The sequence below is a fragment of the Hippopotamus amphibius genome, chromosome 10, assembly GCF_030028045.1.
Source record: "Hippopotamus amphibius kiboko isolate mHipAmp2 chromosome 10, mHipAmp2.hap2, whole genome shotgun sequence".
Taxonomy (NCBI): Eukaryota; Metazoa; Chordata; class Mammalia; order Artiodactyla; family Hippopotamidae; genus Hippopotamus; species Hippopotamus amphibius.
This window is the reverse complement of record NC_080195.1, coordinates 96,050,695-96,062,014: the sequence shown is the minus strand read 5'-3', so window position 1 is coordinate 96,062,014 and position 11,320 is coordinate 96,050,695. Positions and strand designations below refer to the sequence as shown.

Genomic DNA, 11,320 nt, shown 5'->3' with positions numbered 1-11,320 from the left:
TCTTGATGTAGAACTTTGTGAACATCAGAGCACTATTGGGAGGTAGCAGAATCCACCAAGTGGATGACATTGCTCTGATTTCTTTAGCAAAACTAAAATATAGTAAAGAAAAACTCAAACAAGTTTTATGGCTGGAGAAATTCTTGATGAAGAAATGTGGAATAATTAAAACATAAATAATCTGAAGTCAACATATGATATAATCCAAATTCTTTTCAGTCCTAACCAAATCTATCTAATTCTCAGTCGGGTTACCAAGTCACAAGATGTTAGTAAGATATTAAAATAATCATATGACCTGAAGATATCCTGGTTTCTAACTCTGATTTTTTATTACAAATATACATTTTTCTGTCTACTTCTTCCTTATGTGAAGTTTAAATGTTGCGAGACAAATTCTACACATTAAGAGGAGTCTTTCAGTCATGTAAGCAGAGAAACATTATAGAAATATAATCCAGATACAATACAATCCAGATACGACAAACGTATCTCAGAGATATTGCAGGTTCAGTTCCAAAACACCACAATAAAGCAAATATTGCAACAATGCCAGTCACACAAATCTTTTTTGGTTTCTCCTTGCATACAAAAGTTATATTTACACTGTAGTCTACTAATGATACAAGAGCATATGTCTAAGAAAACAATTAAAATACTTTATTGCTAAAAAAATGCTTAACATCATCTGAACCTTCAGTGAATCATAATCTTCTTTTGCTGGTGGAGAGTCTTGCCTAGATGTTGGTGGCTGCTGACTGATGTTGATGACTGATCAGGGTGATAATTGCTGAAGGCTGGGTGGCTGTGGTAATTTCTTAAAATAAGACAACAATAAATTTTGCCACATCAATTGACTCTTCCTTTCACAACAATTTCTCTGTGGCATGTGATGCTGTTTGACAGCATTTTACCTTCAGTAGAACTTCTTTCAAAATTGGAGTCAAACCCTGCTGCTGCTTTATCATAGTATCTTCAAGAGGAGTAGATTCCATCTCAAGAAACCACCTTCTTTGCTTACCCATAAGAAGCAACTCCTCAACCATGAAAGTGTTGTCCTGAGATTGCAGCAATTCAGTTACATATTCAGGTCCACTTCTCCTTCCAGTTCTCTTGCTATTTCCACCACATCTGTAGTTCCTTCCTTCACCAAGATCTTGAACTTCTTAAAGTCATCCATGAGTGTTGGAATCGGATTCTTCCAAACTCTGTGAATCTTAATATTTTTGACTTCTTCCCATGAATTATGAGCATTCTTAATGGCACCTAGAATGATGAAGCATTTCCAGGAGGTTTTCAATTGACATTGCCCAGGTACATCAGAGGAATCAGTATCGATAGAGGTTATAATCTTACAAACGATATTTCTCAAATAATAAAACTTGAAAATGGAAGTTACCCCTTGACCCATGGGCTGCAGAATGACTGTTGCATTAGTAGGCATGAAAACAACATTAATCTCCTTGTACATCTCTATCAGAACTCTTGGGTGACCAGGTGCATTGTAAATAAACAATACTATTTGGAAAGGATTTTTTTTTTTTTTTTTTTTTTTTTTTCTGAGCAGTAGGTCTCAACAGTGAGCTTAAAATAGACAGGAAACCATGTTATAAACTGATGTGCTGTCATTCAGGCTTTGTTGTTCCACTTAGAGAACACAAGAAGAGTTGATCTAGCATAATTCTTAGGGCCCTAGGTTTTTTTAATTGGTAAGTGAACATTGGCTTTAACTTAAATTCACCAGTCATACTAGCCTCTAACAAGAGAGAAAGCCTGTCCTTTGAAGCTTTGAAGCCAGACATTGACTTTTCCTCTCTAGCTATGAAGGTCCTAGGTGGCATCTTCTTCCAATAGAAGCTGGTTTCATTTAGATTGAAAATCTGTTGTTTAGTGTAGCCACATTTCATTAATTGTCAAAGGTCACTGATCACAGATCAACATAACAAATATGATAATCATTAAAAAATTTAAAACATTGCAAGAATTTCTAAAATGTGACACAGATACATGAAGTGAGTAAATGCTATTGGAAAAATGGTACTGATAGACTTGCTTGACACAGAGTTGCCACAAATCTTTAATTTGTAAAAAATGCAATATCTTTGAAGCAAAATAAAGTAAATTGCAGTAAAAGGAGGTATGCCCATATCTATCTAGCATAGATACTGCCAGACTTTAATCAGGCTACTGATTAGATAACCCTATTGTTATAGTCATATCCACAGTAATAAATCATATTACTCCAGTTTTATAGATGAATGAGTTGTGAGTTAATTTTTTTATATATAAAATCCCACAGTAAGTGTTGGGGCCAGTAACTGAAATCATTCTACAGATCTAAAAGTCATTCTCTCTTACATGCAGAGACCTTGAGGTAGAAGAAAAATGGAGACTTATAGACAATTTGAGAGATAGAAAGAAACCTGGAAATTATAGGACTCAGTCTTTAAAATTTATAAATGTGGAAATTAAAGTCTATACAATTTGAGAGATGTCTAATAGTGGAACTAGGAAGAAACTCTATGTCTTCTAATGCAATATCTGCTAAATAAAAATTAAAAATTAGAGCTAAATATCTAATGATATCAATTAATAAAACTCAATTCATTGAAAAAATTGAATTGACCTGTAAATAATAGGCATAAGCGACTATGTGTAGAATAATGTTTTTTGCAGGGGAGGAGACTAGTAACTAAAGGACAAAACAAAGAAGGAGAAAAGATGGATGATAGGTAAAAGAGTTTCTTACAGAGCCAATACATGAAATACATAAACACTGTTTTTTCTGATACAGTATTTATTATGTACTTGTTTTGAAAATGTAATTCATTTTCTCAAATGACATTAATGAAAACTAAAGGGCAAAAAGCAAGAAAGCAGACTTGTTCTATCCAAAATTTTGCATATTGTTTTACCAGTTTGGGGATTGAAATGTGATCATGTTCCAAAATACTTGAATAGAAATGGCTAGTTGATTCAAGTAAATCAATTTATGAATGCAAATTGGGCCAAAATGAAGAAATTAGCATGCATGATTATGATATTTTGGTTAGTATTATAGACATGTTTTACCGTTTTAAAATTCACCAAATCACAAACCTAAATGATCGTTATTACTCATCCTCTATATTTTATGTTTTGTTTTTCTCAAACTATGACTCATGGACTAATACTTCATAACTACTTAGATTGTTAGTATTTTTTTATCTTAATTTCTTAAGTACCATTACACAACTATTGTTTCAGAATCCTTATGACAAAACTTGGGTACCCATTTCCTTATAAATCTCCCCTCATGCCATTTGGAAGCAGAGCTTCCAAACTTCATGGAACAGAAAAAAAGGGGCAATAATGATTGCATGTGATCCTTGAATCTCACCAGGATTAGATACAGGATGGTCCAAAATAGAAATTAACACTTAAACCACCCAATAGTTTACAATTCTATCGACATATTTTCATTCAAGAGTAAGGATTATATACTACTTAACTTCTTAGTAAGTTATTATAATTAAATCTTTCATTAAAGACATAAATTCTATATTATTAGTATAGTAAAAAGAGTGTCAACTTCACAATGTTGAAAATATCCTAATATACAAGCAAACTGGTATAATTAAGATTTTGTTTTCAGTTGGCTATGTTTACTATTGATACTCTTGTGTTTTAGATGCTAAATTTTAGTCAGCTTAACCTTTGCTTATCAATTTGTTTAGTTGAGATTATTTGGTAAACTCCTGATAGATAACTATATCTGTAATATTTTGGTCTATATTTATCCTGTAACCAGATTTTAAGGTAAATATACATTATATGAGATCAGAGATGTACCTTCAGATATATTTTATTAATAAAACTGTCATAGAGGAAAGTACAGTTCACTAAAATAACCAACAATAAAATATAATATTTACTATTTAAGTTTCTATCTAAGATTAAAAATTCTATTCAAATGTATGGTTTACTATAATATTACTGCTATAGGATGAGACCTAAGTGATACATGTGATACATGTTTTAAATTATCTTTACTACATGCCAGGTGTTAGGGTAAGTGCTTAGTATATATTAACATATTTAAATATTACATGATCTCATGAAATAGTTATCTTGTACTTTTCATTTTAGTAGGATAAAATTTGAGTAATGAGGTGTTTAGTAACTTTCATAAAGTCACATATTATGAAATTTTAGAGCTCATTTACAAACATAGGCAATGTAATTAAAGAGCCCAAACTCTTTACCAGTTTGCTATACTAGAGATGAGAATTCTATTTTTAATAATAATTTATAGAAAACTACTCACAGTTAATTGATACATTTTAAAATAAAATATACATAGTTTATACATGGTAATATTAATATATAAATTGTAAGAGGAATCTGCCTATAAAATGAAGGAAAAACAATTCCAATCAGTAAGTAATTTAACAATAAACAATATATAAATAAGCAATATATAGCAATATTTGTGATAAAGAAAGATATGTGATATATAATCATTACTCAGTATCACATCCATATCTGAGATTTAATAGCACAGAAATTTCTGGTCAGAAATTTACTAACAAGTTCTTTATTTTGTCATATATTTACAGTCTTTTAAAGCAATAAAATTCTCAGAAAAATATTGGCCGTTATAGGTATAAACCTACTTAAAATTCCTATTCAATAAAAACAAACCAAAATTAAAGTTAGAAGAGTTGGAAAATACTGTTATATCACTAGATATGATAAAAATTTGGAAATATTTTATATAGAGACTTATTGAAATTCAATAAATTTGGTTGAATTTGGTTGTTAACCAAACATAAATAATCAAAATATTTATTGTCAGTAACAGAAGAAAAATAAATTGTAAAAATAAATGGAAATAGAAATAAAAATATTTAATGAATAAAACAGCAACTAGCAGTGGAATTTTTTTTAAACTCTTTATTGGAATATAATTGCTTTACACTGTTGTGCCAGTTTTTTTCTGTACACCAAAATGAATCAGCTGTATTTATATATATATATCCCCATATGCCCTCCCTCCCGCTACTCCCTCCCACCCTCCCTATCTCAGCCCTCTAAGTCATCACCCATCATAGAGTTGATCTCCCTATGTTATGTGGCAACTTCCCACTAGCTATTTTACATTTAATAGTGTATATATGTCAATGCTACTCTCTCACTTTGTCCCAGCTTCCCCTTCACCCTCCTGCCCACCCTGTGTCCTCAAGTCCTATCTCTACATCTCCATCTTTATTCTTGCTCTGTCACTGGGTTCATCAGAACCATTTTTTTTTTTAATTCCATATATATGAGTTAGCATGCGGTATTTGTTTTTCTCTTTCTGGCTTACTTTGCTCTTTATGACAGTCTCAAGGTCCATCCACCTCATTACAAATAACTCAATTTCATTCCTTTTTATGGCTGAGTAATATTCCATTGTATATATGTGCCACATCTTCTATATCCATTCATCTGTTGATGGGCATTTAGGTTGCTTCCCTGTCCTGGCTATTGTAAATAGTGCTGTAATGAACATTGTGGTACATGTTTATTTTCGGATTATGGTTTTCTCTGGGTATATACCCAGTAGTGGGATTGCTGGGTGATATGGTAGTTCCATTTTTAGTTTTTTAAGGAACCTCCATACTGTTTTCCATAGTGGCTGTACCAATTTACATTCCTACCAGCAGTGCAGGAGGGTTCCCTTTTCTCCGTACAGCAGCGGAGTATTTAATCATCTCAGTAAAAAGTTTAGTACTGTTTTATTGTCAACCTTGGATACCACAGAAAGCAAAATGGTAAGATAATTTGGGGCCAAAATTGCTACCATATGAGAAGATTTGGGCATCTCATCCTCACATATTTATAGAACATAAATGAAAAAAATAAGAAAAACAACATTCACAAAATAATTGTTTTATACATAACTTAAAATAGTTCAAGATTATTGGTGGTTGCCAGAGGCAGGGGTTGGGGGGGGGGCTGGGCAAAATGGGTGAAGGGAGTCAAAGTTACAAACTTCCAGTTATAAAATAAATATGTCATTTGGATATAATGTACAACTTGGCAACTATAATTAACAGTACTGCATTACATATTTGAAAATTGCCAGGAGAATAAATTTTAAAAGCTCTCAGCACAAGAAAATAAAATTTGTAATTATGTATGGTGATGGATGTTAACTAGATTGACTGTGGTGATCGTTTTGCAACATTTACAATATCTAATTACTGTCACACAACTAAAACTAATGTATTGTGTGTCAATTATATCAATACCTCAACAAAAAAAATTCTAAAAATAAAATTTAAAATAATTCAGTGTACATGGCCCTAGATAATGGATTCAGTGGTGTGTTGTATTGTATTTTATCTGAGAAGAATATTATATAATTATTTTGCATTAAAATTAGGAATTTGAAATTAAAACAGTGAAAATATATAACTATTTATCTAAAAGTCCATATATATATGTGAGTAATGATAGAAAGCATTAGGCCAGTGGAATAATGAATGAAGTTTTTTTTATGTAAATGACATTTAAATTTAGCAAACAAGAAAAAGTTAATACATTTGATCAATATACATAATTTAGCCATATGTACATGTGCCTCGATATTCTTATGATGTTCTTTTCACAAATAGAGAGAAAAGGGTACATAAGGCAGTAATTTCAAAGTAGATAAGACTACATTTACTTTGCACATTTTAATAATTCAGAAATCTATGCATTATTAATATAGATCAAAACAAGTACAGTTATATTAACTTGCCACCAAAACAACTGTCAGGGTATAAGTTTGCATACTATTACTTTTTATCGTAAATCTTATCATTACAGAAATTTTAAAACAGGTAATTTTGCCTAAGCTTTTCTTTATGCATAGTCCCATCATAAACATGATAACAAACTTTCTATCTCTTTTTGATTCTATTGTCTACAGCTGGCCCAGTCTAGCTATATATTCCCTAGAACTAATATATGCATATATATTAGTTGTATAGACTAAGTATCATATAACAAATGTTTCTAACTTTGTCAATTTAAGTTGGTAGTAGAAAATTTTATGTTGAATTTATAAACTCGATGATATATACTTGTATGCAGACAACCACATACATTTCATATTTACTAAGCTTAAACACAATTAATAAATCATTTCCCAGATTCTGACTCTAAATATTTAACTTTTTGCCTTTCAGCATGGCCCCATTTTGTCAAGGCCATGCCCTGATCCATTGCTGCGGTCTAATGTCCACAGAGTCTGGCATGTGTAGGCCATATCCTAATTTGTCCTATTTTAACAAGGTGCATTAGATTGCCCTAGTGCACCTTGAATTCTTACAATCAATAAATGTGATTAATATGTCTAAAAATGACAGTCTGTTTTAAAAATAGCACTATAAGTTACTGCTTAAGTTGAATATCTTTTGAAATTAGCAGGAGAATATTTTCTGTAGGTGATGATTAAGGTCGCTATTCTGGGAAAATGACAACATATAAATTTATCTCTGGGAAGAAGGCATGCATATTTTTTTCCAATTAATGTCAGCACATTTTGACCCTCTGTTTACATGACAAATAACCGACATGCGCCTCATTTGTAAGAACAACCTATTTTAAGAGAGAGTATGACTAAAGAAAAGGCTATTCAAAGAATCAGTCCTAGTGTCTGTCCTTTGTTTGCTCAAAACATACAGAAGTACTTTTATCCTAAAATATAACTCCATCCCCCCAATCCTATTTTGTAATAACGTGATCTTGTTGCTATTTTAATTCAAAAAACTAAATCCCACCTAAGTGAATTTCTCCAAATATGTATTCCTTTTTATCAGTAATACAAATGGTCTCAAAAGCAAATAGAGATAGTCTCTGCTGATATTTTTATGTGACAAGGTTTAAAAACACAAAGTAACAGATTTTCTTTGTAATAGTGCAAGCCATATACCTAAAAAAAAAAACGACAACAAAAAGCCCTGTAAAAATAGCACAACTGAGCGGATATCTTCCTTAAGATTGCATTTGTGTGTGATGTTAGGGAAATTTTAATTACTCATTGGATATATTAGTTTCAGCTTAATTATAGGCAGTGTATTTAATTATCCACCAGATACTATTGGAATTTCACCAAGTCCGAACTGTGCATCATCATGCCTTCTGCAACCCATTTTCAAATACCAAGTAGATGAACTCTAAGTGAACAATACACTAAACAAACAAGTAAACACTCAGAAAACATTTCTTAAGCATCTATTATAGAAAAAGCATCCAAGGAAATAATTGGATGGAAAATGAGAAAGGTTTTTGTTTGTTGGTTTGCTGGTTTTTATCTTCCTAGTTTGTAGTATGTTGTTTGACCAGTTTTCAGTCGATAAATTTATTAAGCTAAAGTATTAAAATAATGTACTGAGTTGTTATCAGGATGGTAACACACACTCTTACAAGAAAATCTCAAAAATGCAAATGGGAACAATGCATGGCAAATTTACTAATTCAGAAATTGCTTAAGATAAGTTCTAATAAAAAATAAAGGTAAATAAAAGTTCAAAAACTTAAGGTGGCTGATTCTGTTATTTCTTTTTTCTTTTTAAAGATTTTTCTTTGAGTGTAAATATAGTTAGGAGTTTTCTGACAGGCAATGCTTAATTCACCTGTTTTTGTGTGTATGTGTTTTAATGATGGAATAAAACGTAGGAGTTGTGTGTGCTAAAAGATATTCTATAAAATAAAAGTCAGAACCATGATTTAAAAAGTTTTGATGGCAAAGATATGGTGCTAAGAAATGCAATTAAAATCTAGTATGGATCAAGATTACGTATCATATGTCAGTCAAAAACAAATGACTTGTACAGGACTGCCTACCGAGGGTTTTAGTTCACTGCAATATGCATCATTTCACAAATATAGTGGCCGTCATAAAGTCAAGGTAGTCTCGGGTGGGTAGTAGAACTCTGGGATTCGTAACTGCTGAAGCTCTACTTCTGGAATCATATCTTGACTATGTGTCTGTTTTTGAAGCTAACTTGAAAAATTGGATGTTGTCAGATAAAGGTATGAAGGAGATTAGAAACCTAAAACCCTTTGTATTGGATATAGAGGAATGAAACAACCTGCAGCGTTGCGGGGGCGGGGGAACCCTGAAAACTACAATCATTAAATGAGATTGTTGGGTCATAACCTCGGGAATTCCCCCAGATGAAATCTGAAACTGGCCCCAGGGAGGGCAAGCAGAAACTGAAGAAAGAGGCAGACCACTCCAGATTAGCCAGTGGCTGTTTTAATAAGCAAGGAAATTTACATACAAGGCTTTTTCCGGTAGGGGCACCTTGAAGTAGATCTCTGCACCGGTCCGTCAGAATCTTAAGAGTTTATACAGAATTCTTAACTGGGCTCTATATTCAGATGGTTTTCAACAACACCTTAGTGTCTCAAGGCTACAGCTTTGGAACTGGCTGCTGGTATGGGAAGGGAAGACAGAGGGAACGTTCTAAGGACTTCGGAAACGATCCAGCTCTGGGGTCAACCGGCAATCACATCCTCTCCATGACCTCCTCCATCAGAGATCTGCATGTATTTAAAGAATTGACCCAAGAGAAGGAAGGAGCTACGGTTCTCGGAGCACGACTAGGACCAAGGGGACAAGTTGTGGAAGCAGTTTTCTGCTGAAGGTTGGAACAGTTTTGCAGTAACGAGAAAAATCACCAATTGAGGTGGGTCATCTTGTGAGAAAATGCCTTCAATTATGTAGCACGGGCAATTCTTATTACACTAAATATATGTACTGAATGCCCTCTGATGTTCCTTTAAATCTAGGAAGCTGTGATTGGTTTCCCTAAGTACTGGATTGTTCAGTTAACGTTTAAGTACACTGTGAATACTTCTTTTGAATTTACCTTTTGTCAGAAAAATTCAAAATCTTGCACCTTGTCTTTTTTTCCCAAAACAACCATAGATAGTATAGTATTTTTAATATAAATTGAAATGATGGTTAATTAAAGAAAAACCCTTGATAATTATCCTAAGCTAAAATATGTGCTACATTTCACAACAATCTTTCAGGTTCTAGGTATTCATTATTTAATCGTTTCTGACTTTTAGGTGTATTCTAGTATGATTTTTAGAATGCCTTTTACAGCTCCATGTTTCAACTTGAGCAAAAAGATGTCTTTATACACCCCATGTTATGCAGTTTGCACACATACTTGTTGCTGAATATTGCATTTTGTATCAGTCTTAACAAAAATAACTGCATACAGTGTTGATCAACATCTTGACAGTGATCTTTGCCTGACACACTTATGAATTTGCACAACCACAGATTTCATGAGATTGTATCACTGACTGGTAGACAGCTATGGTCACACAGCTATAAAACAGAAGAATGTATTCATTTAGGGGTTTCTATCTTGGTTAGCTGTTTGATGCTTCATTGATATCAAATTGTAATATTTCTATTGTGCAAAATAATCCCGGAGTTAGTAATTTCATTTGCTAGTCAATTAAAATTTCTTTGAGAAATGTGCTTCAGGGAGGATCATGAGGCTTTCTAACCAATGTGTGTGTTGGGCCTCATTGGGCCATAGGAGTTGGCTGAACAAAATTCTTTTGTGCCGGCGTGGAGTGTTTTTGGAATTAAAATGTAGAGATCACTTGTACTTGAGTAGCAGCACTTTGGGAATCCTTCAGAAGTATTTGGCTGTCAGCATTTTAAACTCATAGTAGTATACCAATTCTCAGGGAAATCCAATATTAAAAGAGGAAACAAGCATAGATATCAACAGGGGAATATTCTTACCCAGATTGTATTATTTGCTTCTAGTAGTTAGTGTTCTTTTTGCTTTGGTTGGGCCTTAGGGGAAAGGAAAGAATTTCCTTAGGTTCAGTATTTTGGCAAGATGATCTGCTGATTTATGTGACTCAGATTTCGTTCTAAAGTGATCTTTGTACCCACAGATCATTTTCAAGATTCTACGTTTAAAACGCTAGTTGGGCATCTCTAGGTCACTGAGGAAATAAAAAATGGTAAAAATTATTAATGAAACCATTTATTTGTTATTTATAGGGTTTTGTTAAAGTTTTCCCACTTTTACAAATTTTGTGGGTTGCTCTTTAATGATTTATCATGTATAAAATCTTGTAGAAAAAATATGAAGCAGGTGGAAAGGGAGACAATATGTAGCTAAAAATATAACTAACCTAATAATTTATTGTTTTTATTTTGGAGGAGTCTACAATCATTTCAGTATCTGAAAATTTGTAAGAATAGTATTTTAATGCTATATTGGGTAATTGGAAATTAGAATAAATATTTCATAAATTATTA

The 11,320-nt window shown here is 32.5% G+C and overlaps 1 protein-coding gene across 1 annotated transcript in view; it reads right to left on the bottom strand.

Annotated features, from left to right (window-relative positions):
• Positions 1-1,078: 1,078 nt before the first annotated feature.
• Positions 1,079-11,320, bottom strand: part of LOC130829880 (sentrin-specific protease 5-like) — a 166,661-nt gene continuing 156,419 nt past the window's right edge. The window contains 1 exon segment of the mRNA XM_057696428.1: positions 1,079-1,266. Within this exon segment, the coding sequence (XP_057552411.1) occupies positions 1,079-1,266 (188 nt within the window).